At 36.5% G+C, this 27,333-nt stretch overlaps 1 protein-coding gene across 1 annotated transcript in view; it reads right to left on the reverse strand.

Moving 5' to 3' along the window:
* Window positions 1-285: 285 nt before the first annotated feature.
* Window positions 286-27,333, reverse strand: part of SEMA3E (semaphorin 3E) — a 133,438-nt gene continuing 106,390 nt past the window's right edge. Inside the window, exons 8-17 of the mRNA XM_027639928.1 lie at window positions 25,929-26,043; window positions 25,513-25,582; window positions 24,038-24,182; window positions 19,199-19,421; window positions 16,522-16,613; window positions 15,298-15,339; window positions 12,097-12,263; window positions 6,352-6,419; window positions 4,541-4,680; window positions 286-2,056 (exon numbers count right to left, since the gene is read on the reverse strand). Coding sequence (XP_027495729.1) covers window positions 1,604-2,056; window positions 4,541-4,680; window positions 6,352-6,419; window positions 12,097-12,263; window positions 15,298-15,339; window positions 16,522-16,613; window positions 19,199-19,421; window positions 24,038-24,182; window positions 25,513-25,582; window positions 25,929-26,043 — 1,515 coding nt within the window. The 3' untranslated portion in view covers window positions 286-1,603. The remainder of the gene's footprint in view (window positions 2,057-4,540; window positions 4,681-6,351; window positions 6,420-12,096; window positions 12,264-15,297; window positions 15,340-16,521; window positions 16,614-19,198; window positions 19,422-24,037; window positions 24,183-25,512; window positions 25,583-25,928; window positions 26,044-27,333) is intronic.

Raw genomic sequence — 27,333 nt, forward strand, 5'->3', positions numbered from 1 at the left:
GCAGCTGTGAGCTCCTCTTACAAATAGCCTATTTGGAAAACAACACTGGGTTAGCCCTGATTGCTGCATTTTTTAACACAGTAAACCACAAGCCTCCGTTATCCAGGCTGTTAATTTCCACTATTTCCTGATTAGAAGTTGAAGCTTTTTGGAGCTGATGAATTCCTTGTATATTTTCTTGATGGCCAAAAATCTGTATCAACTTGGCTATTTCCATTACTGGCATCATATTCTCAGTTTAGGAATTAAGTAATTTGTGACTCATTTGTGTTTATAACTTCCCTATTTTTTTTTTTTTTAAATTTCCAATTTAAAAAAATCAGTATACATTTCATATTGTAATATAGATTTCTCAGGTAGTGAAATACTAATTTTTGTGCATTTTCTGCATCTGTTTTTTTGTAGTTAAAGACAGAAAGATTTTTTTTTTTTTAATAGTAAGCCTTGAAAGATTGTAAGCAACTTAGTTCTTTTGTTCTCCCCTGGTATCACTCACAACAGCAGCAAAACAGCCCTTTAGATCAGAGATCACATACCAGAAAAAGATTTAAGTGAAGTAGATCCTGAAACTACAGAAACACAGCTGTATAATGCTGTTCTTGCTTTTAATCTACATTGTAACTTTTTATGACTGCGTTTTACCCCAAAAGCACGTTAACAACATAAAGCATCACTTTAAATGCTGCCTTTCCAGTATAAATGACTTCCAACACTACCTTCTAAATCTGTGGATTTAGCACATGGAGACTAGAAGTGTCTGCTGAAAACAAACCAGCTGCGGATCTCGGTAATACTTCTCTGCTTATACACATTTCTTCAGTAAATGAATTTTAGTATCAGGTTTTGCCTTTTTTTTGCCACAAGAGGGCGATCCTTTAATTCGTGTCATCACTAATGCAATGTACTAGACACAAGATGGACTCGTTTTCTATCTAAACCATTATTTCAACTTCTTATATAGATAAATTGATGAATTTCATTCTGTCTGTGTTCTCAGCATGCATTTGACTTACATCAAGTTACTAGGTAATATTATTTAGCTGTGAGAGCACATTGCACTCCATAAATGATTGATATGAAAAAAAAAATTGTGGGAAGTAAATAGGATTTCCCTTCATTACCTTTAGAAATAGCAATACACTATATTAACATAACTCGTTCTCAGTGATAAACTCAGACAGGTCACAATCAAAAGGAAAGATCTTAAGACGTGCCATTTTCAGAAGCTTGAGAAATTTGTGAAACAAAGAAATGTGTTATACTTTTCATCCATTTGTGAATGCTTAGCTATTCGAATTTGTTAAATATACCATCATGTGCAACAATATACAGCACAAGCACGGTCCACACAGGAGACTGATTCAAGCACTCAAAGTCTGAAGATTGTCACGTCATCCCTAATGCATTGACTTAGAACCAAATAGCTGAGAAGATTTCGTTTAAAATGCTTCTAAACAGTCATCATGTGTACAATATAACTTACCATAGCATTTTTTTCAGTCCCAATATTTTATATATATAAACCTGTGTAATTTACTCAAATCAAGACTGATTTCTCCCTCTTAAGTCCTTTTGCTCAGAAACAGTGGATGGATTTTGTCCATCAAGAGTCAGCTATGTTCCTGGGCAACCGGTAATGCTCTTGTCTGATCTTTGCCTTCTTCTCCTGAGGGTTGGCATATTTCCACTTGGAGGGAGACATTTTCAACTTTTTTCTCTTCTTATCTGTACACCACACTTTTTCACAGTATTCTTCCACCCTCTGGAAGTTGCTGTAACCTATTAGTTGAAGAAATTCCTTGTACCATGGTTTTGATGCCTGAGGTATACTACTCTGCATTGGGCATGGCATTTTGTGAGGTATCTCCTCCTCATAGTCTTTATTGAACATTTCATCTACACGTTCTTCCTCGACTACTTCCAGGGTGGTTTTCCTCACAGTGTGAACAATGCTGTGTTCCACTGTCTGACAAAAATAAGTCCCTGCATCCAGACGATGGAGCTTCAGGAATAAAAGTCCAAGGTCCATTTTGATTATTCTGTCATCTGTCTTCACCTGAAAAAAAAAAAAAATGATGCAGTTATAGAGCACAGGCCTTTGGTATTACATTAAACTAGTGCAGTTATTTCTGAACTGTACTTTCATAAATCTCATATTAAATTTTGAGAGGAAGATTAGAGATCCACAAACCTTTAATTTACAGGGCTTTCTTAAAACAAAAATATTTACTTGAAGTAAAGAAGAGATTGAGCTGTGAAAGGAAAGCAATCTAAAAAATCTGGACATCATGGAAGAACATATAGGGGAGCAGACAGTTTCCTGTTTTCCTAGCATGGTTTAGTCACTTGTGGTTAAATCACAGAGGGAAATAATTTAGAAACATACAAATAATCTACTTAATGGAAAACAAATGGGCATTTGTCAGCTGATCTGTGATAAGTGTTGCTGTGAATTCTCTTATACACTGGTATGGTAGGACCACTGTGATCTTAAGCCTCTACTCTGAGCTTGGTGTTTAAGTTCCCCCTACACCTCCCCAGGGCAGAGTTGTTGACTATGAGGATTTCTCAGATGATGGTGAGTGGGAAGCACTGAGCTGTCTAATCCAGGAGCAGGAGCGTCCAGGAGAATGATATCCTCAGTTTTTTATTTAACAATAAGGTGATGAATTTAAGTAGAAGTACTGGGTGATGGGGGGATCAAGAGAAGCCCCAAAGAGACGGACTTGGGGTACTGGGGGATGAGAAATTGGATAAAAGCCGACCAGGTTCACTTGCAGCCCAGGAAACCAACTGTATCCTGGGCTGCATAACCACAACAGTGTGTCCAGCTCTGAGGTTCCTGGTTAGACATGGACCTGTTAGAGTGGGCCTGAAGGAGGGTCACAAAACTGAACAGAGGAATGGAGCACCTCTTCTATGAAGAAAGACTGAGAGAGCTGGGGTTGTCCATCCTGGAGAAGGAGACTCTGGAGAAACCTTATTGTGATCTTTCAGTACTTTCAGAAAGTTGGGAACATTTGACCAGGCCCTGTAACAGGACAGGGGCAATGGTTTTAAACTGAAGGAGGGTAAAATTTAGATTGGACAAAAACAAAACATTTTTTTACTGTGAGGGTAGTGAGACACTGGCACATGTTGTCCAGAGAGACTGTGGTTGCCCTATTCCTGGAAGTGTTCAAGGTGAAGTTGGATAGGGCTTTGAGTAACCTGGTCTAGTGGAAGATGTCCCTGCCTATGGCAGGGTGTTTGGATTAAACAATCCTTAGAGGTCCCCTCTAACCCAAACCATTCTGTGATTGTATGATTCTACCATTCTACTACTTTTTGCTTTTCTTTGTCTTTTTCTAATAACCATGTAGTTATTCAGGTTAAATGGAATAACTTTCACGGGGAAATACTAAAACAAATGTTTTAATGGGATTAGAAATTAGAGCCTATTCAAATTTACACTTATGATGTCCATTGTCTAGTGGGTCTAAAGGGATGTGTATATAGCAGGACATCCTCACCACCTCACAGTTTTATCACTTTCTGTAAAAGACCTGATTAATAGTTCTGTTGTAAGAATGTTTATGGATAGATAGGGATCTTCCAGCTAAATACATGAGGAATTGCCAAGTGTGAAAAACCATGTAGAGATTAGGGACTTGGACAAAACTGTGGGAAAAAAATGTGCCAGAAATAGGGATGACATTCATTTTCCTTAAATTTAGATATTTAAAGCAGAGCGTGTCATCCTTGGATATTTTTATGTTCAGTGGTTTGCTAGTAACTTTTTACCTGACCAAAAGGTAATACCACTGGCTGTAAGTCCATCATCTAGTCTGACTTCAAAGGCAGCCTACATTGACTAGCTCCTAGGTAGATATCTTTTTCATAAATGTCCATATTTTCTGTCAGGGGAGTCCCATTGCAGAGATCTGCAGATGTCTATGGCTAAGCCTGGGTTGCACATTTGCAGTAGAGCCTAGCTGCTAGGCAGTAAGGCAACTATCCTTATCCTTTGGTAGTCCAAGGCTTTTCTTCCTATGTTCTTCCATATTCTAAGTGGGGATAGATACAGTGATATGTATTAGAGAGGTATTGAGGAGTAAATATATTAACACTTATGGAGCATTTTCATAATAGGAAAATACATGTAAAAGAGGCAGAGAATCCACCAATACTCATTTACAGAAGATTCTGTAATGTAACAGGTGAGGTAGCAGGAATGAATGGATGTTGAGCTACATTAACATTGGAAGTAATATGTTCATATTTCATCCCTGCAATAACATACCAAAAAAAGTGGTGGATTCTCTTTTGTTTTGAGATCTTAAGTAAGCTTCACTACATTTCTAACATCTGCATTCAAGATGCTAAATGCAAACACCAGATGAAGTTCTCAGGTCTATTAATTCAAGAGACCAGATGAACATAATGATTTTCCCTGACACATACATTTCAGCAACTGGTGACAGGCCTTTCAGTGAAGATGTAATATTCCTAACAGCAGACTTTTTTACTGAAATAAAGATTAGTATACAGGAATATTTACCTCTTCCTTCTTAGTTTCATGTGCTCGCTGGACAAACCAGATTACTTTTGCTTGTAAGGTCCGAGGGGTGCACTCCAAAAGGGTGCTGTTGTACTCTATTCCATAAACAAGTCGCTCCTCAGTCTTCTCCAGGACTTCACCTGGAAGGAAAATAAATGCTTCAAAAATGTGTAACTGCAAATACTTGTTACACTCCATATTCAGGATATATTTACTTTTAAGAGTGAAGCTTGATTCAGATCCAATCAGATAGTGACTGAAAAGTAATGTCTAGTGAAGATCTGACTTGCTAAATAAATATTCCCATCATCGCAGACTTTCATAGCATCTGACCAAATTGTGCCATGATTCACCTAAAGTTATACACAGAGAAACAGATTTCAGCCTTTCACACTGTTAATTGCTTGGGCCTGGTTCTTATGAATAGTTAATTTAATTTTCACTCAGTGAAACAGAAAGATTCAATGTATGTTTAAATATAACAAATAATTCAATTTTTTAGGGGTACAAACAGAGCACGAAACCTTTTGCAAAGCGAAACTCTGAAGAACTATAAATACTCTAACCAATATTATACGTATCCATGTTACACATGTGTAAAATGAAAGTATAGTTTTGGCCCAACGGTGCTAATAAAAACAAGGTGAGTGAATTTAATCAAAACTCAATTCTGCTTTTCCATTCAACAAAATATCTGGAGGAAGATTAGCTAGTTGTTACACTGGAGGAAACCAATGGCCTCATTAATGAAATCATCTTATTCCATTGTAGTGAGAAAGATTCTTGAGACCAATTAGTTTTATACCCTAAGAAAATACACTATTCTATATGATTGTGATTTCTCTGTTGTATTTTAAACTTGCTGAATAATTAGTGTTTCATATTGGGATATACTTTTCCAAAATGTACTATATCCTCCAATAGGTTTCAATTTTAACAAAGCTTTCCCACGTAAAATATCTATCTAATATTTAAAATATTGTTTCTCTGGTTATGTTTCGAGAAGAACCTCTTATGGTTTATTTCTTTTCCTCTATCAATGTAATGTGTTATCCTGCCAAATACTAAGGATATCCAGGCACCTGTTTTCTCTCTGTTTTCTTATTCCCAATACCAGTGTTTGAAAACATCACTTTCCAAGGTTTGGACAACAGCATTAGACACAATAATCTATCTTTTTCTCAGTTTTTTTTTTTCTTTCTAGTGTGTGCTTTTTGTTTTTTTGTTTGTTTGTTTGTGTGGGGTCATTTGTTGTTGTTGTATGATTGATTGGTTGGTTTTATTTTTTGTTTTTGTTTTTGGGTTTTTTTCCCCTGTTGTTGTTGTGGTTTGGTTTGGTTTTTGATTTTTGTTTGTCTGTTTGTTTTTAGAGCAGAAATCTTGATAATAATCATAAATACATATTTTTGTCCTAGCATATGATTACTCATGTCTGTGCTATGGAGCTCCTTCAATTCTGGCTAAGTGTCCTGACACTATTTCGTATCCTTTTCAGGATACAGCCCTGTTATTTCTGATACCTGCGCCATCTTTATGCTTTTGTTTCTCTTCGAATCCATTGAGATTCATTATCCACATCTTTAGTCTGAATAGCAGCGCTGCAGGACCACATGAACATTATGGGATGCACCTGAAACAGTAAATTCTTAGACCTGGATGGTGTGGGCTCATCCCCACAACTCTTATAACAGTATTGAAATATGCCAGTAAAAAAGCTCAGGTGAGATTGTGGTCTGGCTCATACACTTGGCAAAATCTGTACTGTCTGTTCCAGGCATTTACTAGCAATTTGTAAGTGTTGAATAGATTACCAATGAACTGCTGGCCAAAGCACTGCTGCGCTGCATTTCCATGCCGAACATCTTGTCTGCGGAAACGTCTGGAGGGAAAAAAATGGAATTGTTTGAGAGAACATGTTTAACTTAAATACTGTTGTGTTATGTTAAAGTGACAATAGTTATAAACATAAGGAGTTAATCCTTACTTGCTATAAAAAATTAACATTGCCGTGAGAAGTACTCATTTATGTATTGGCATTTTCTCTCTACTCAACCTACCAGGAATCATGTCTGAAAAAAACCCCCACATTTATTTGGAGAAGAGGCACAACTGTGTATCCAGTTTATACATAACTACACAGATGTTATAAATAACAAAGCAAGATCCTTTGAACCAACTGGACATCATTCAGTCAAAGGGACCTTTAGCCTGTATTTTGGTTCTCTCTCTCTTTGGAAAACAAGGAAATTTTCCTTTTTTAATTTAGAACAGTTTCCCATGTATGTGACTGGTATTTCTTTTAACCTTCACTCTTGTGTGTTTTTGTTGTTTGTTTTTTTTTTTAATGGGGAATCTCAAAGCAGAGAAAATACTTTATTTTATTTTACCTTTGTAACAGACAGTTACTAAGTTCATTTTTCTCAACAGAGAAAGAGACAGATTCATGATTTACCCATACCTAGAAAGCAAACTAGTGGCAGAACTGTAATCAGAACCTGGGAGCCCTGGTTTCCACGTGGAAATATTACAAGTGCTTTTGAGAGAAAAATCAGTCTGAGTTTTGAGGTTTGTGTTTTTTATAGGTATTTACAGAAAAATTGAAAACCATGATTATATGGTGCATTCCCAGAAGAATTTTGATTTTATATGGCTTTTTTTACCTCTGAGTGTCCTGATAAATAAGATTAAAATTGCTTACTTGGGAAATAAAAGAGCTTATTGGAATGCTATACCTTGCCAGATGTTGCATGTTCTACAACATGAAATTTAGTTTTACTAAGGATACTTTTCCTATATTTGCATAAAGAATAATTCTACACTGTATTGCCAATGCCATACATAACAGATTAAGAAATATGCAGTGCAGCAAATCTCACACAGCAGGCATGTGTACAGTATAAATTATAGATGCTAGAAACAAGTAAAGCCAAAGAGTTCTGTTATTCTTTGCATTTACAACTGAAGTAATTTTTCTCTCCGGTGCTGAGTGAACACAAACACAATTTTTATTTGGTACAAATAGAATTTACTGGAACCATGTAGATTTACACTATTTAAAGATCTTGTCCATAGATGTTACTCATCACATTTCTAACCTGGCAGTAGATACCGATTCTTTTCCAAGTTCTGTCACCCATATGGACTCCTGATCCAGGAGTGCTGGTGGACCAAGAGGACAGCTTTAACCTCTACCGATATTCAGAGAACTAATGTTTTACCATTGTTTTTTTTCAGGGGAATCTCCAAATTCAGTGGAGCCTTTTAAGGAGAAAATCTAACAATACATGCATGTTAATAAACAAAACTGGAGATTCTGAGGTAGCAACTGGGCTTTATCATGGCCTGGGAGTTGTCATTGCAATGTATGGATGTTGCAGCCATGCCTACTGATAACTCTGCAAAGTGTCAGTGCTGAATAATGATGCCACCAAGTTTGTATGTCTGTGTACACAGATTGCTCGAAGGAGACATTGTCTTGCACAGATATACATAAACTCTGTAGGATATGCATTAGCCTTGAAAAAAAACAAGCAAGAAAACCCTGTTACCGTCAGGCCCAGCAGCTCTATCTAGCAGGAACTGGACAGGTGGCAGGCGTGTTCTATTTAGTCTGCAGTTCCTTATGATCCTTGTACAGCTAAAAAAATCCTAGTCTTGTAAAATGGGATTATTTCTCCAGTTGTCAGAACCATTCAAGAAAATAAAATGTTTGTTTGATGGAATTTCGCTGTTGTGAGTGTGAAGACTGGGGAAGATATATTTACCAGTGTCTTCACTTGCTACTTTCCTGAGGAGAACAGAAAAATGGGACGAGGTGCTGCAAAGGAGGGAGATGGTGGGAGATAAACTCATTTCACAAATACTGACATAAGCCTGGTATTTTTTTTTCCTAGAAATAATTTTATTCAGAATTCTGTGAATAACAGACTACCAGGCAATCCCTGAGATAAACTACTATAAGCAATTTTCAGTGATTAGAAAATGTACTGAATGTATGGAAGTTCCTTTTGCAATCTATAATTTTGTGAATTTAGACTTCAGTCTGTAACTCTGTGCTTTCAGGAACTTATTAAAAATTATTTGCAAGAAAGGAATACAGTGGTCATCACCATCATTTTCATGATCCTTTATCATTTCCCAGGAATGGATGAGGCAAAGTTGAAAAGTCTCGAGGAGAAAAGGCACTGCTACAGTTTGCATAAGTTTGCAGACGGTGTACTTGCTGATGGAGTGGTTGATGGAGAAAGAGGCCAGAGAGGGAGAGGAGATGGGGGAGTGACTGTCAGCTTCTAAAAATTAGCTGAAGAATCACACTAGATCCAAGCTCAAAGGCATTTTAAAATTACTTCATCCCTTTTTCAGCCTAGACAGTGAGCTGTCAGAGCAAAGAATCTCACTTGTAGAATTTAGTGCTTATTTAGATCAAAACTGAACCTATCTGAGTCAGACTGCAGAGGTAATAGCTAACTAAAGCATTTCTGGACCTATACTTTCTCAAGTACACTTCATGAAATTTGAATGCAATAGAAATTCCTTCTGGTATCTGAAGTATTTGCAGTATGTAGGAGCCATACATCTGTAATTACAATGGAATTGGGGTGTGTTGTGCTCCGAGGATCAAGATATGGGATTTTGGACTCAGTTTTTATTTGTCTTTAATTAAATCCTACATTTAATTAATTTTATCCAGGCTATGCATGTACAAGGAATTATAAGAAAGACTTTCATGATTTGAAAAATTAGTCCCAGATGTCAAGCAGAGGGTTTTTCTATTTATGCTTCACTTCTCTTTAAATCCTTTGCATGCCTTAGTTTACAGATTTCTATTTAATGTTTCTCTAAACACTTGTTATACCTTGGAGACATTAGGATTTAAAGCATATAGCATTTGAATCAAAGTGGGGAGGACACACTGTACATCCCTGCCTCAGTTCAACTCTTCTCAGTAGAACTGGAATTAAAAAGAGAGCTTTGAGCAGTGCTCTTACTCACCAGCAGCACTGCTCTTACAAGTCAAAAGTCCACCTAAATATACAGTATGAGTGCCACATCTGAGCAAATAGAGGTGGTGTTAAGGCCAGCTCAAGTGTGTTGCAATGTAAGGCACAGCTCCATGAGTCCCAATGAAGGGAGGGATGTCAGGAACATGTGAAATCAGTGGTCTCCTATGCCCATTGCACTCACACTACAAGTACCACCATGTACAGCTTGAGCAGGAATCTGGAGTCCTGGACAAGACCAAATTAATATATGAACACTCTGGGATGTGGCATTAATTCTGTCTGGAGTCCAAGGAGGCCATGGCAGGGTTATCAGCTGCTCAGTGCCACTTGGTATCAGAAAACTCCAAGTCTACCAGGACCTACCTTTTCCAGCAGTGCTCCTCACCTGGTATTTGATGGGAAGCAACTTAAGACAAGTTCCCAACATGCTCCAAGCAGCTCTCCTGTCTCCCCACGTACCAGTTAGTGTAAGCTCTTAAATTTAAAATGCTCTGAGCTTCAGCTATGAGCTAAAGTGAACAAAGTAAATGCCATCTATGCTTCTCAACATTGTTAGTCTTTCTGGCTGTTCCCCAAACTCTTACATGTAAAACAAGTTTTGCAGACTTCAAGAACATTCAATTGAGTGCAAATCCCTTCTCCATCACTGCAGTGCTTATCTCAAGAGAAGGAGGGTGATAGCAACAGCATTTTCTTCTTTTAGAGGCTGACCTGCTGAATGTCGGGGGCACAAGGCACAGGAAGGTGCCTGGGGTACTGCTCGTATCACTCAGCCCTGGATAAATGCGTGTGTCAGGGGACTTAAAGGCTGCTACTCTGGAAATTGTCTTACACAAAAAATATGCTAAACATGTACAACAAAGTTCAGGGTAGAGTGAGTTTCTCTTATCTTTTCTTGGACAATAAGTAGCCTGTAGAACAACGTAAATGGCGATACTGTTAGCAGGCTGGCAGGCTGCTGGGAGATTTTTAAAGCCCTCTTTTCCTCAAATGAATTTTACATCATTAGATGAGTAACCCATATGCTTTATAATTATGATAATTCAATTTCTACATTTACTGTAGGACATTAATCTCCCCAGCCTACTATATAACTGCTCATATTTCTTAATCTGGGGCCTGAAAATTTTAACCAGACTCATCTCACACTAAGCAGACATCTGGAGCCCACTATTTCCCTTTAGGTCTACTTGCAAGAGGCATGAGAAGACTATGCAATCCTGCTTGTAAAAATGATGTACATTTCCTGCTTGGTTTAACCTATGTCTTAGTGCAGTAAATACAAGAGATTCTTAATTATGCTGAGTCATAGACTGTGTTTCTCATTTTTACTTTTTAATTTGCCTTATTCAAAAAGTCATGTTACTCAAGGTAACATGACTGTATTAATTATATTTTAGAAAAATCTACAGAAATGTGTGTTGGGCCTGGCTATTCTCAGCCTGCATTTCTTTGAGTGCGTCCAGGTTCATGGAAAGATAAGATGCACAGAACCAAAAAACAAACAAACAAACAAAACAAAAAACAAATAAAAAAAAACAAAAACAAAACCAACCAAACAAACAAACAAAAACAACCAAAAAAGACATACCTTCCTGGTTTTCCTTAAGAAACAATAACACATTTGGGATACTATAACTTGATTTTGATTTGATCACCTCCACTAGTTTTCAAAACTCTCCCTAGAGGTTACTCAATTCATTATAATCCTTGCAGTCCTTTTAGGTCTAATTTATACTTAAGCATATATTTGCAGAACCAGTAATCGTAAAAAAAAACACAGAAAGAATTATACATTACAAAACTTTTGCTCACTCAGGTTAGAAATTACTCTCTTTAGGTGGCAGAGATGACTAGGTTTTGTGAAATGGTCTGGATTAAAACATGCGTGTTCTAGAAGCTTGATTTGTGTAGCTGAATTGCAGAACCTGGGTTTGAGAGGGAAGAAGACAGGGAAATGACTACAGGAAGGACTGAAGGTTAAGAACCATGAATAAGTGAATGGTGATAGAGAGGAATAGTCTCCCCAAGGGAAGAATTAAAGCACCTAAATTTTGTTTGTGCTTTGAACTGGTCTCTAGAATAACTTACCTTTCAATTCACTGCAAAAAGCCTAACCTAAACCTTAGCTTTTGCTGGTTTGATTTTGGCTGGTAAAGGTATTTGACTATTAACACAGATTCTTCTTAACTTTTTTTTTTTTAGAAATTCTACTATATATGTTAATGCAGTGTTGTATAATACATGTTGTAAAGCATCTTTTCTCTGCACGTGAAAAGATGTATAAGGAAATTAAGGCTTGTTTACAATGTATTGTAAATAATTCCTAAGTGACTTAGCTTTGTTCATAAAAATATTCCTGGTACTGCATTTTATACCATCCTGTGCATTTGTCTACTTGCAATCCCCTAAGGTTATGCTAATAAATTAGCAGCTGACGTCTCACTGTTCAGTTATTTGTATGAGGGGGAGATACGAAGTACTTTGTATTATAGTAGGAACCATTTATGCAGATATTTTGCAAAAAGTGTATCGAAAAACAACAGGTCTCACCTCTTTGCCTGCACTCCTGTGGGATAGTAACGGGAGCAGGAGATCCCATCCCAGGCACAGTAGGGATCTCGGGCGAGGCAGCAGTCGGCGCAGGCTGTGCCATACATGTCACACTGGTGGAACTTCACCTGTGTTATGACTGACTCGGAGCCAACATAGAGCTGTTGCTGTAAAAAATACACAACATAAGATTAAACTCTAGAATTCCCACTAAAACTTCTGTTACCAATGCAGTTATTAAAAAATGTTAGATTTATCCTTGCTTGCCAGTTGTGCATCCAGCCTGTGCCCTGAGGGAGGCACAGTTACTCTGTAGAAGAATATCTGATTACAGATTAAACTCTCCTACATGAGGACAGAGAAACAGAAAGAAAGTAAAATGAACAAGTTTGTTTTGGCATATCCTCGTTTCTGAACTTTCAGCTTTGTAAACTTTGTGTTTGAATAGGTAGGGGTTTACATTTCTTTCTCTTCATCAAGATATTTTCCAGTGCCTCCCTCTTCACTTCTCTGTCACCTAATTGATCTGCAAAAAAATCCCTTAACATAAAAGACTTTCAATGAAGAAGTTCAAATATGCAGGAGTTAAAAGCAAACTCAATTTTAAAATGGGAGTATTCAAGTAAATTTACCTCTTGATGTGGCTACTTAAAATGCGGTCACACATTTGCAAGCACAGTAGTAGCGAGATTTCTTTTTTTTTTCCTGTTGTGCAGTCTTTTCTTACAAATTAACCAGTCACTATCTACTTCTTTAATGTTTATTTGTAATGTTTGAGGTTCTTTTCAGGATTAGTACTAATGAATCTTTTGAGTTCACATGAATGTCCTTTTCAAATCAAATGACAGGTGGTCAAAATATTACTTCAGATGCTAGCACAATAATTCAGAAAAGAATAGTTTATATTTACAAGAATTTGAGAAAAAGTCTTGCAATTGATGAAGGTAAATTACCTGAACACAGAAACATGCAGTGTGGACTGCAATAGAAACTACTCATGTACAGCTCACTTCCACAGTTTTACCAGTCAGAAAAGAGATTCCTAAATTGTGCTTATCCTAATGGCCAAACTTAGTCCGTAATTCCCACTCTTTGACCAAGCTTTCAGAATCTGTTATTTTAAAATTACTTAACTCTGGAAAATACTGACAGCTCATTTAGGTTATGACAAGACACAAATTTTAATCCAGATAGTTCATTCTTGTTCCTAATTACACCTCTTATATCTGTTTAGATCACAAAATTTAACATTCAGAGATGCCAGGGGAAGAAACTAGGAGAGGTTGGTAACAGCAGTGCTTGAAGAATTTTTCTGCTGAGATAAACCAGATGATAGTAGCAGGAACTCAGTCTGCCAACTGGAATGAAGAAGAAACCTAGGATACTTGTTTTAGGGAAATTCTTTTTCTGCAAAGGCTGCATTATGATTGTCCCAGAAGACAGAAACAACACTTTCAATGAGACATATGAGATGGGATTTTCTCTTTCATCTTTTAGCAGAGGTAAAGACATCTCTAAGTCTTGGTTCACTGGAGGAGGGCAAAAAAGCAGCTGATATCTAGCCAACTGAACATCAAAGAAGAACATTCTTTGCCAGTTTCTGCTGGGATAAGTAGCTCAGCCCTGAAATGTGATATTTTATTGTACCATGACTTGGTGAAGACTGGTCAGTGTTATAAGGATATTGAGACATAGCCAGCAAGGAGGTCTCCACAGGCTCAGTCACTCCAAGTTGAAAGGAAACCAGCCCAAACGCTCAAGGTACACAATTTTTTTTCACATATACTCAGCTAAGTTATATTTCTGCTGATTTTAAAGGCAAAATGACTTGGTGCCAGCCCTGTCCCTACATGTATTCCAACATTTAATTGTCCTCAGTATCAGGAAACTGTATTCCATTTCTACATTCAGCAAGCTGAACTTGGTTATTAAATCTTATATTGTTTCTCCATCAATGTTCAAGAATCCCCATGCACACAGTAGGAAGTCACTTCACATGGTAAAATATATATCTGGCTCTCCTGTTCTCACTCAGTTTTTCTTTTTGATATCTTGAGAAAGTTAAGCTACTTTTACTTCTCATAAGAATTTTTTTTCTTCAACCACTGGATTGCTTTGGTGGCTTTCTTACAATTCTCTCCAGATTTTCCAGATATATCTTGAATTTGTGGAGTTAGCAGCCCTCTTGGAAGATGGATATAATAGAAGAATACTACTTCATTTTTTTATAAAGTATCTCCTTTTTAGTCTTGCAACATAATCCTTTTACCATGACAATTGACTGAGAGTTAAAGGTGAGGCAATTATCTGAAATGACACTGGCTCTTTCTCCAAATGATCACTTAGGTGCAGTGTTAGACACTCTAGTCTCCAGAGGTGATTTCACAGTCCATGGAAAAAGATTGATGCAGGAAATAATTCAGAATACTTAGACCCAAGATCCTCCTCTGAATCACCATCAGAGGATTTTTCTTTCTGCATTACCTACAGGAAGAATGTAAATTGGCTAGACACCAAAACTTAAATAATCTTTTGGGGCACACTCACACCTCCTATTAATGCAGTTGTCGTCCTTTGTTACTTCTGCTTCACTGTGTTTATGTGCAGCCATACTACACAGGATGTCTAACGTTAAGATATAACTATCCTTGGGTGTTTATTATGGTTTCATGCTGAGATGATATGATGATATAGTAAGGATAAGAATCTACTCACAAGAGTTATAAACTGGGTGTTTATTTTAGCAGAAACTAGCAGAAACTCAAAAGGGATTCAGATCCAAACAGCTCTACTGGGCACCTGACTATGTGGGCGACCCAGCAAGGTTTTTTTTGCACTGACATCCCCTTGGGCTGAAATCTATCTGCATTTATCAGAAAGGAACTCTTCTGTGAGTTGCCAAGCTAATCCCTACTGTGATTACTACGACAGTAACTCATGAAACAGATTGAGTTTTATGTGCCTTGATATGCATGACAGTGTAAACTAAGGATATTTAACATTAGAAATGAAAAACATGAGTGCTTTATAAAGGAACAGAGCAGATAACCATGTTTGTATTACAGGATTACATGTATCCAACCAGATCTCATTATAAATGACATACATCCATCTATCTATGCATCTATCTATTTCTATACCATTTACAGCTTCATTACATTGAGTCACAATTTTCACATTTCAAACATGTCAAATACTCACCCTTTTTGAAGAGATTTCCATAGAAATAATAGGAACTGGCATCTAAAAAATAGGAAATATTTACTTGCTTAGAAAAAAGAATGTCTTTTTGCTATGAAAATAAATTAGGTAAAATAGCATTGATATTTCCTTATTACATTCAACTTTGCAAGATACTTTTACTTCCTTTAAGGAAAGTGTGAGGAAATTGCGACTTTCAGAAGTATTACTTTAAAAGAGTTTATTTAAAAACAACCAGCCAACACTTAATTCAGGATTATCAGAGCTACAGGAACACTACAATTTCCCTGTCAAACATGACATTAGCTCTTACCACCACTGAATCTCTTTTGTCCTACTTGAGAGTGATAAGTGGAGTGTTCTTTATAACAAAACATTCATTGAAGATAAGATAAAAATAGCAGGAATTCCTTCTTTTACCATTGTCCTCTCTACCCTCTGCTCAGATTTCCTGGAGCAAGACATAGCCCCCAATAGGTCTATTGAAAACGAACTTTATCAAGAGAGGTAAATTCTGTGACTTCCACCCCCCTTCAGGAAACAAGTCAGTAGTTTTTCTGCCTAAATGCAGGTACCAGATTTAAATGTCTAACTTTTGATGTTAGAGTTTCCCTACAGTTTGAAGTAGCTTATCCTCCTGCTTTATGTGGCTATTGTGACCTGACATGAATGCTCACTAAGAGATTTTCATTATATTAGCTTTGTCACATATCAAACACTGAGCTTTAATCAGGTTATCCTTAAGCAGAATGGAGTTTTGCCTCATTGGGACTTAGGTTTGCCCACTGTAGAGACAGATTAACTGATTCAGCCTTTCTGAGGATTGGGCTGTTTCTGTCTGGACCTCATTTAGGTTTCCAAGGTTTTAGCAGGCACATTTTCATGTGTACAGTTATCCTCTTTTAATTACTTATTTGGATGTGAGGGAAAATGAAATAAAATGCAAGAAGTTTCTAATTAAAAGTCACACTACAACTTCCAAGCAAGTAAACAGAAAGACAGTAGTCCTGATTTGCTTCAATATGCTTCAGTACTTGGGCCATAACTCCACATAGAAAAACATCAGTTGAAAATGAAGATTTTCTGTCATATAATAACGATATAATTGACAAAATTTCTTGCACACAGCTATTATAGATTTGACTGCTTTCAGATTTTTTAGACATTTTAATTCTGCAGAAAATTCAAGACTTGTATATACACTTCATATACAGCACAGTTCACCTTGAATACTTGCAGCTCTTCAAGAATCACTTCTTCCATTGATTCTGTCTCTTGATTGTAAATTGTTATGACTTTCAACACAATGCCATTATCTGGAAATAAATTAAAAAGAAAAAAACCAAAACATACCAAGAGGTTATAATTGGAGGAAATATTTATATGTCCTTCAAATACCTTAAATGACTTCTTAAAATTGCTAATGGACAGAAATTTATAAACATGTACAGGTAGTTGTATATTGCTGTAATTAATGAGGATTCTTACTCTGAGAAAATAAAAAAAAAATTACAATTTGACCCCAGAAAAGAATAGTTAACTGAAACATGCCTAGGATACATGATTAATGGTATTTTTCAAATGCTGGGTCATAACCCCTTGGTGAACTGCAAAAGGATCACAAAGGGTGACCATATTTCAGAAAAAGAAATGGGAGTAGGCAGAAACTGAGTCCATTGATTCCATCCCATTGGAGTCCATTGAGGCAAGCAAGTGTAAAGTAGCTTTAATTATAGGATCTGACTGTTTACACTAGATAGGAAACTACTAGTGTCCTTAATTGCTGGCAGTAGCTCTGTTCCTCCAGGTAAGAGTAGGAAAACCTTCAGGGGTTCATTGTGCACAGTTCTCACTCTCCTCTAGGGAAACACTGAGCGGCTGTTGAGGTGAAGGTGTTAGTCAAAGGAAAATGAACTAAAATATCAAAAAGATTAAGGCACATTGGACTTTAGATTTATCAACCTCTCTGTCCCTGCAACTCTCTCAGGAAATTAAAACACATACATAGCATCTGGTCTTCCACTACTTCGGCTTTGCATTACTGGCTATTAATAGAACAGTCTTCCACTCCTTAATCTGAAAATCTGTCATCAACAATGGCAGACATCACTTCCTTTCTTCTGTTACTTTCAGTCACCTTTGATTTACAGGGGAAATATTAAGCAGGCAAGCACTGGGAAAAATGTTCAGCAAAAGATCAAAGGAGCAAACAAAGAGAGGGACCATTAAACTGGGGTCATACATCATTTCTCAAAGAGAATATGTAATCAAAGGCATCAATTTTGTGATGGAACAGTAAAAAGAAATTGTATTCCAAGCTCTGATTTTCATAAGTAAATCTCTCTTCAAATCCTGCTGACAGATATGTGAAAGCTCTGATGTTCAGACTTCTCCTTTGATGAACCTTTCTAACCTGCACTGCTACCCTAAGGAAACTTTTGCTCAGCTGTAAGACGTTGCTTACTTATTGTTACACAGCAGGTTGGATTTGGATTAAGAAAAATATTAACTCTTTCTAACATCATATTGTCCAAAAAAGTAATGAGTTTTCTAATGGGAGCTTTGTCAGAGTAGAGATTGCAGGTTTCATTTCAAAGTTTCCAAAACCCAAATTCTTTCGCTGGAATTTTTTCTCACCTGAGATCAGACAGCACACACTTAAGCCCCTTTGGATTTAACTTTGCTGAACAGAGGTCTTGTATACAAGAACATTTTAAACAATCTCAATCAGAAATGCAAGCAGAAAATATGAAAAATGTAGGCCTCATTGTAAAATATGCTGTACAGAAATAAGTGACACATCGTGCAATGTTTTATAGACTACAGTAAGTTCAATACCAAGACCATACTGCGGTCATTTAAAAGCTTAGAAAAGAACTCTAGTATAATAGCCTTTGCTATTCTACAAGTATATTTTTTTCAATATTCTCAACACTAAAATGTGCTTATCAGAGGAATTTCATTAGTAAAAAATAATTCACTGTAACTGCTTTCCTAGAGAAAATGGTCAAAATGATTTGTGAAACCACTCTTGTTGTTAAATTGATTAAATGTGAATGTAAGAATCCTTGGATTTTTTCCAGACAGATTAGATGTGACTAAAATCTTGCCTAGTTCCAGCCTTTCCTCTTATTTTTTTAAGTTTTCTTATTTTTCAAATACCATTGGGATATCTACTTTTTCTCAGTTTTCTTAGACTTAGTGAAGATCTATGTTATATTTTGCCTTAATTGTGTTTGTTTGGAAGATGTTTAAAAATTCTCTTTAAACAAGCTCTCTGTGTCTTAAGAAAATGGCACAAAAGAAAGACAAGAAAGCTTGGCAGGAAACTCCTAATAACTTTTTAAAAAAAAAACCTTGAGCATTTCCTTCTTCCTTCCTTGAGCTGTATTGTAACCCCAAATCTGGAAGCTGGTAGTTTCTTTTTAATGGTATCAGCTAGACTTGTGGTCTCCAGAACTGGGGAAAATAAACTGTGGAATAAAGCCAGTAACTTGAGCTGATATTTTTGAAAATCATATCACCTTTTTTTCTCTCAGGCCTCCAGGTCTCAGCTCAGATCTATGCTCAGATACAGGATTGTGTTCTGAAGTTTAAAAAATAAGGCTGGTTGTTCAGCAATTTAATTTAAGGTTCTTGTTGGAAAACAAAAGAAATTAAAATGGAATCCTATACTTAAAATTCTCTTCCTAGTCTTTAAATGTTTCCCTACCATTATTTTCCTATATAGTGTTATCATCACAGTGAAGCACAGGTCTAGAATGACCACTACCCTCTGTAAGGTGAAGACTGGCACAGCTGTGCAAAGTAAGATTGTTAAAAAGGCATGTTCCATAGATTTCCTTCATCCTGGAGACAAAAGAAAAATTATTAAATTTTCTTTCTTACTTTCTTTAATTACCTGTGCCAATGAACAAGACATCATACTGCCCATCTTCAGCTTCCACTCTGTCCACTGCTAGTTGTTTAAGATTGTACTTTCCATCTGTTTTAACTAGTATTGGTCTCTTATGAACAGGCCTGATGGGCTGATACATTAGTGGATGACTCCTGGCAAAATGGACAGCTTCATCAGGATAGTCTTTTGTGGTAGTGTACAGACCCCCATTCACCTTACTGGCACACTGAAAAAACAGAAAACAGATTATCCTGAAGATCTGACAAATAAATTGTTAGAAATAGGTCTTGTTTTCACAGGTAAAGACAAATCTACAGAAAACCTCACCTATAAACAAGCAAAGAAGACCACAGTAGGAATTGGGACAGTGAACTCTATGCATGTGTGGATTATTAATCATGAAAAGAAAGGGAATGTTGAACATAACCTTGGCATTATCATATTTAGAAAGAGGGAGTTCCTCCCTCTTTGGCATACTAAGAGAAGAATAAAAAGTACCACTTTTAGATTTTGACAAAAGACATAGTGCTTATGTCTTCCCCAAATTCATACTGAAGATGTAATCAAAATGGCCACTGACAGAGTTAAGAGAAAGGGGTTTCCTGTCCCAACATGCAGAGTCAGCAGAACACTAATACTTGAAATCAATCCCTAGTCTTGTTATTTTTTTGATTGCAAAATATATTGCCATAAGAAACTAAGCACATTTAAAAATTATGCCAGCAGCAACAGTAATTCTTGATTTCAGGCATTCTAACAGTATTATGTTTAATTCTAATTCCTAACTCACAATGACAGTATTATATATCACAGTTTAGCTTCAAATACCAATGTTTGCATTGATCAATCTATCAGTTTGCAAAGCAAATAAACTTTATGTCAATGACTGATTAAAAGAGGCTTACTCCTTCAGTCAAATGTGCAATTAGGGATAATTTAATGCACTAAAGAGAGAAGTTAATTTTAGGATGCTGTGTGAAGGAGATAGTGTTTCCCAACTGAACACAGATTCTACATTTCCAATTTGCTTCATGATGTCTAATTGAAACCATTTATGATCAAGCTGGAAATATCTCAGTAACCATTTACTTTCTCCAAACATTCATAAGACAGTGTGGTTTTAAAAAACATTTCAAGCAAAGCCACAGTAGCAGCCTTTTCTCTATTTAAATTGGATTTTTCAATCAATAAAATGAAATAAAATACTCTTTACGTTTACTGGAAACAGTAATTTTAAACTTGTGGTCAACTGTAATTGACAATAACAAACTCCTGCACTTGTCAAGTGGGGCAATGTTTGTTTCCACTTTCTGGGCTTAGCTACAGGAAAGTATTTGTTCAGTGTTGACTTAAAAGTAACTGTCTAATCAACCTAATGATGGAATTTCGCCGGCTGTTTGCAATAAAGAGACAGAGCTGGAGCATGAAGACAGGCTAAGCCTCTGCTTCTCATGCACTGCACAGTATATCAAGTGAATAGGCATTGCCAGGTTCCCTTTACAAAGTTCTAGTCCTGGAGAGATTTAATAAAAATAATCCTTCACAGGCTTTTCATTTTTAATTAAATAAAATCAAATAGTCTAGAAAGGATGCAGCTGTCTCTGAAGTGTATCAACACCACTTTTGATTTTACTGATGTCAGTTCCAGAAGCAGGACAGCCTAAATGAACTAAAAGAATCAGCAAAACAGGGCAGAGATTATGGCAGAAGTAGTGCAGTGGATTTCAGTCTGTCAGAACCTGTGCGACTCTTAACAATGGTTTTCTGTTTATTTAGCTTTAAGCCCTGCTCTCATTCCTTATAGACTTATTCTTTACTCATTCAATAGCTAAGATCAAAGAGTGCTGACTCTCAGAGATGCCTAATTGAAGGTTATTTTTGGGCTCTTGTCACTGTCATTCCTGAAATGGGAAAGATACTGAGATTCAGTTTACCAATATGCTGAGCTTTTCTTTGGAATTTGAAACCTAACACTTGGCTACAGCCTGAAACACACTTTCTCTTCATGCTTCTGGAAAAACATTGAAAAGACCTCTAAACTGTGCCCTAAATGAGCAGCCAAAAATGAATTAATTAATGCTTTTTTAGCTCGCAGAGCCAGCTAATTCAGCCTTTGATGTGCTCTGCAACATATAGAGAAAAACACAATTAAATCTATTAACACCCCAGAAAGACCTGGTTCCTCAGCTAATTTGTTCCGTGATATGGGGAAAATTACTTTCACTCTTCTGCTACTTTTCAGCTCCTATGCCTTGCCTTTTGGGGAGGCAACAATCCAGTCTGACCCAAAGGTGGCCAAGGGAGAGAAACATCGAAAGCAAGTGGAACTTAGGGCAGCATTTCTGTAAATCATTGTCAACTTTGTTGAAGTGCTGGCTCAGTGTTCTCTCCTTCTTGCCAAAACCCCACCATTTAATCTTCAGTGCTAGGAGATATCAATGTAATAACTGCAGTCATTAATACTGAATTCATGCCTGTGTTTAATGCTAGTCCAAATAACATATGTGAGGTGTTCTACTGCCTGGAAAAAATGAACACCACTTTAAGAACTTGTATCATCATTGTAAAATATACAGCCATTATGCAATCCATGTATGGTACTGTCTCATTATTAGGTAAAACTGCAAAAACTATAAATTCGATATACCAAAACTCAAATAGGAAACTAATAATTCCTTTGAATTCAACCATTTTTCTCAAAATGTGATAACTTATTTATCTGCTTTTCTATCCTCACTCAATACCAGTGACCTTGAAAAATGACAAACAAACAAAAAATTATTTGGTATTGATGTCAACACTTGCTACAATGGTAGTTCATTGGCCAAGATGGTCAAATCATATTCATAATGTTTAAATCCTAGATAATCTCTTTTTTGGAGCATCTGCTTCAACAATTTGACTTAAGTCTCTAAACTCAAGAGAAGTAGAGGAAAACATGAATTTAAAATGATTAATTTAAAATGAGTAAGGACATGTATTTGAAATCATATTACAGGAAGAAAGGCTGTACTGGTATGTAGTAGATAAGTTAATAGGCCTTTTCACCTCTCATTCCTGAGATTCAGTGATAAATTAATTGTATGCAATGCTTATTTCTGGAGATGATTGTGTTCAGTATAAAAGAGAATATTGAGTCAGTTAAGAGAAAGGACTGCTTCAGCAACTGTTTATTCCCCCTTTAAGCTCATGAGACGGAGCCCCCAGCCTGAGAGAAAATTAAGAGGTGAAGTGTGAAAACTGGGGGGGATTTAACCAAACAGCTGTTGCTGTCTTTGCATCTTGCAGAGTCAGAAATCTGCTCAATGCTGGCATGATAAGGGGTGGAGCTTCATGGGTGTAAACAAAAGCAGCTTTGCAACAGATGACAATTGCCATGGGTGGGTAAGTAGTTGTAATCCCCAAAGGTACAGGATAAAGAAGAAATCCTGGATGTGATGTTTCCCTGAGTTAGCCTGTCATTGCCTGCTGTGAGACTCCTCCTGACTGGCAGCAGGAAGGGGAAAGTGAGGAAGGCTCTGGCTCTACCTCTTCCATGAGATGGTGACGGGCCCCTGCAAAGCAAAGGGCACCCTCAACCTGCACCAACAGGCAGAGGAGGAGATGTGAGAGCCCTGGGACAGAAACTTCAAAAACACCTAGAAAGAGAGTGAAACAGGAAAAGGGTTTGAGGTAAAAATTACTTGTGATGCCTTTGAGAAACCGACACAGGAATTAGGAATGCTTTGTAGAAACTAATTACCTGCCTCTAAGCAATGAGTTCGTGATTTCCTCCAGAAATCTAAGTGCCAGACAGGAACAACTCTCTACATGACAGCACCTCTATAGTTGCAGAGTGTGCTACAAAGATTAATCGCAGTTTCAAAATATATTGTTTCTTTCCTTCACTTAATATCCATTGGAAAAAAAAAGAAATTATGTTTATAAAGAAACTTGAGTGAAAATTAACAAAAAGTATGAATGGTTTTGCTGAGTTTGGTTGTTTGCAATATTGTTTTAGTATTTCTGTATTCTTTGTAAAGGGTACAGAAAAAGAATGTTGATAAGATTGGAAACTTAAGGGCAAGCTTAAGGTGATAAGCTTAAGGGCAGTAAAATCTCACTCTGTGATGTCTGAAAGCAAACCAGTGAATTACAAGGGTGACAGACCATTGCTTCCAGAAAGAACCAGTCTTGAGAGAAGGACCTTGAATGATGGAGAATTTGCTCACTATCTACAAAAGCATTTATTCTGATTAGTGACTTTTATTAAAATTTATGTCTTATTTCTAACCTGTGAATTGATCTCAATTATAGAAGTATTCCAATTTGATCCTTTTGGAAAAAGAGGTGGAAAAAAGAAGCCAGAACCACCTGACTTTGAAATAGTGGATTCCTCTTTTGGATTTTCTTTTTTTTTTTTTTTTAATTTCCTTTAGTGCTTGTTAAATGTCCTGGTTTCATCAGGTAAAAGAAACAAAGTGAGGTTCCTTCACAGGTAACATGCTATTTCTGAATGCAATATCTGACCCACCTTCTAGAGGTGCTGCTTTCTATCCCTTTTACCTGAGGTTCTAACTTTGGAATCTTACAACTTTGACACAAGGTTGACAAATTCAAGTCCCAAGAGGATTTTGAAAAACCTTATATACTTAATCCCACTATTTTCCTTTGGAAAACATATGGGTCTAGTACTTGATTAACTTATGGCTGAGCCATTCCAAACTTTTCCAGAAATGCTGGAGTATTCAAGGAAGTATATCCTGGACTGTGAAGTCAGGAGATTTGTCCATTAGCAGCAGTCTGCTTTTTTTTTTCAATTTCATTTACATAGCAAAGCAAGGGAAAATAGACTGTACTTACTGAACCAGGTCTAGGATAAGGTACTTTTCTTTCGTAGAGAGCCCAGTGGTATTCAGGTCCTTCTTTATGAGCATATGGTCCATTGAAAGCTGCTCGAACACTTGCCATGTGGTAAACACATATAGCATAGCCTCTGAATATATTGCTATGAAGTGAAATTTAAAGACATTATTAAAACAATATGTCGAATTCTGCATAAATAATACTGGTTTTACTGTGCAATTAAAAATAAGTCACATTTCAACAGTATTCAGGGATAAAAAACTACCTATTCTTTCCTATATACTTTTCTTCTAAATATTGTGTGCAATGTTCTTTAAATGTCTTTAATGTGTTTATATTTATAACATTTCTCCAAGGAAGCTCTGTGTTGTTATGCCAAAATTTGATAACGGTGAACACAAGCTCTAAATTACTTGTTTAGAAACACAGAGGAAGCACAGTGAACTGAACTCAGGTTTTATATGTCTTTGATTAGTTATTTAAACAGTTTACCATTTTTCTTCTCTAACATTTTTCCTATTGTTTTTGCTTGGAAAGATGCTGACTAAAAGGAACAGAGACTAAAATGAGTCCTTTTTTTTATTGAGTGGGAATATTGGTTGATTTTATCAGTTAGATCAGAAGATCATTTTGTGTAGGTCAATCCACATAAAAGTTTCTATTTTACTTTTAAATTTTATTCACTTATTTCCAGAGAAGCAATTGGGGTTTTTTTGAGGGTTTTTTTTTGAGTTGGTTTTTTTTTTTTTTAAAGAAGAATCAGTGCTCTCTACAAAGAAATTATTTCTGAAGACTCCGGAGGGTGATCCAAATAATTTTAATTAGGTGCCCACTTTTCTCTACTGCCATTGGGAACCAGTAGGAAATGCCAGGTGTCCTCATAGCTAGAGGAGCAGATCTGACTTTGTTTATTAGAAAAAAAATAAATCAAGAGATAGTGGCAAAAGCACAGCTGATCTTTTCTACCAGTTACATCTTAAACTAACAGTTGGATTTCGAGGATGAGAGTACTATGTGCTTGCACTTGAACTAGGCTGCAGCGGAAAAGGAAGAGGAGGCCACCAGCAACATACGGTTGGTGCTTTAGGCTTCAGTAAGAAGTTAGTAGGAATTTAAGCTGCTATCTACTTAACCTTGAAATACAGTGGAGCTCTTAGGGTAAGACAGGTGACTCTGAGATACTGTTCTTACAAGCATGCAGGAGTGCATATACTTCGACACTAGGAAATTTTCGATCTGAGAATCACTTAATTAATTTGTGATCCAGATAGACTGAATCACTGAATGAGACTTCAGCCCCTGAGTGTTACAGAGCAGTTTTTACATTAACAAGGAAGCCCACTGTGACTAGAACGGAGATTAAACTGTTTACTGTATATTTGCTAAGGGATATGCATCATGCAGCTTCTATCTCTTTAATAGACTGTTCAAACATTCCTCCATGGCTGTTATTATTTCTTCTAGTTGTTTACCTTGTAGTGTTGAAAAGGCCAAATATCACTGGATTCTTGTTATCACGAGTTTGCAGCAAAAATACATCCTCTGTAAAATTTAAATGCAACATTATTGATAACAAATTACTTTTCCCAGCCACAAAAGAGAAACTTTATTGATTGTTAAAAGTATAATCCTATTTTACTCATTTATTCTATTTAATTTTATACAGATTTTAAGAACAGTCTTTAAAAACAAGGCAATACATAAAGGAGTAATTGGTGATAGCCAACTCCATACTTATAGAACTTGATATACATTGGAAACAAAACACTAACAATCACCCCCTGTTAATGAATAAAACAAGTACAATACTTAACAGTAAGGTGTGTTACCATGAAAGTGTATGTTTTTTCTTGATAGTTTTGAGTTTGTTGCAGTCTAGGATATTTACCTAATTCATCAAAATGTGTATCGATTCCGTTTCTCCCAGGCACAGAACAAACTAGCCTGGTTTTGAGGAAAGTGGTCCATTTATTGACGAGCATTCTCTGGCCTCCCATATCATTCTGTGTAGAAAGAAAGAAATGCCAATGGTAATTTGAATGAGTAAGTCTGGAAGCACAAACATCTCTGCTGAATTAATTGTTCATTGTGTCTTTTAATGCCAAAAGCATCCCTTTCCAAACCACATATCCATTACTAGTACTATTTCTCTGGAGTCAGTTTTCAAGTAGGATTGCACTGATCAAGTCCAGGTCTCATTAAGAGCTGTGGGTTTATAAGAATTTTTTAATTCTGTACCATATCCCTGGATAGTTTTAACTATACAGCAGTTGTAAAGCTTTCTTTTTATTGCTCATTTTTGTAAATTAGATCTACTAAGTATATTAGTGAAGTTTAACTTTGCTGTAAGAGCTCAGTGTAGGGTTAGTTTGACGCATTTGGAAACTGAAGGCCTGAATCTATCTATAGAGATGGTACAGCTGTGGTAACTATTGGGACTTGCAAGAAAAGGGAGAATTTAGTACTACTTAGCAATCAGATTTTTGTAACCTTCAGGTACCATCTTCAAACCATGGCCTTATATTCAGGTAGTCTGTGTAACTGGCTGTTGAAGGTTCTGCAGCAGGCTTGCAAAACTCCTCTCACAAACAGAAGTCTGTTTTCCTCAGACAAGTAGAAATATGGAGAGTAACTGCCTCTGTGTTACAAAACCTGTTACAGCTCAGAAAAAAAAAAAAGTTGGGAAAAAAAGCCAGTTCCTGAATCACTTGTTATTGTTTGTATTCACTAAATAAAATCTGTATTATAACATACAGCTGTTAAGTTAATGGCCAGATGATACAAGATTTGGAGTTTTGGAGAAGTGGAAGAGAAAGATCTGTGGGATTTTGGGTTAACCCATGGCTAGAGATAAGACTTCCAGGTGGATATATTGCAGACTAGAGGGAACTATTAAAATAATCTATTCAGAACATAAGCCAAAGAATTCTACTTCAGATCTTGATACAGGCTGGAATCCAGAAAGCCAACTGACTTTGTGGACATTAATGTCTGAGGCTTCAATTTGGTACTTTGCATACTTCAGATGTTTTTAAGTTATACGTGAGTACTCAAGAAACTTTAACAGGTAGTATGCTGGTGAGCATATGTGACATATACCCTACGTGGAGGTGTCAGAAGATTTTTAACTTGTACCTTGTTCTTTGCCCAATACTTTCAAGAAGCTATCCCCTACAGTTAGGCAGGGGAATATAATTTTTTTTTAAACAAAATCAAATTTTAAGAAATAACCTTCTCTTTCCTTTCTTTGATCAAGCAGATGTAATCCCCGTTGGAGTGGGAGAGCTCCTCTC

Source organism: Corapipo altera, unplaced genomic scaffold (genome assembly GCF_003945725.1).
Source record: "Corapipo altera isolate COAL_440 unplaced genomic scaffold, ASM394572v1 1b, whole genome shotgun sequence".
Classification (NCBI taxonomy): domain Eukaryota; kingdom Metazoa; phylum Chordata; class Aves; order Passeriformes; family Pipridae; genus Corapipo; species Corapipo altera.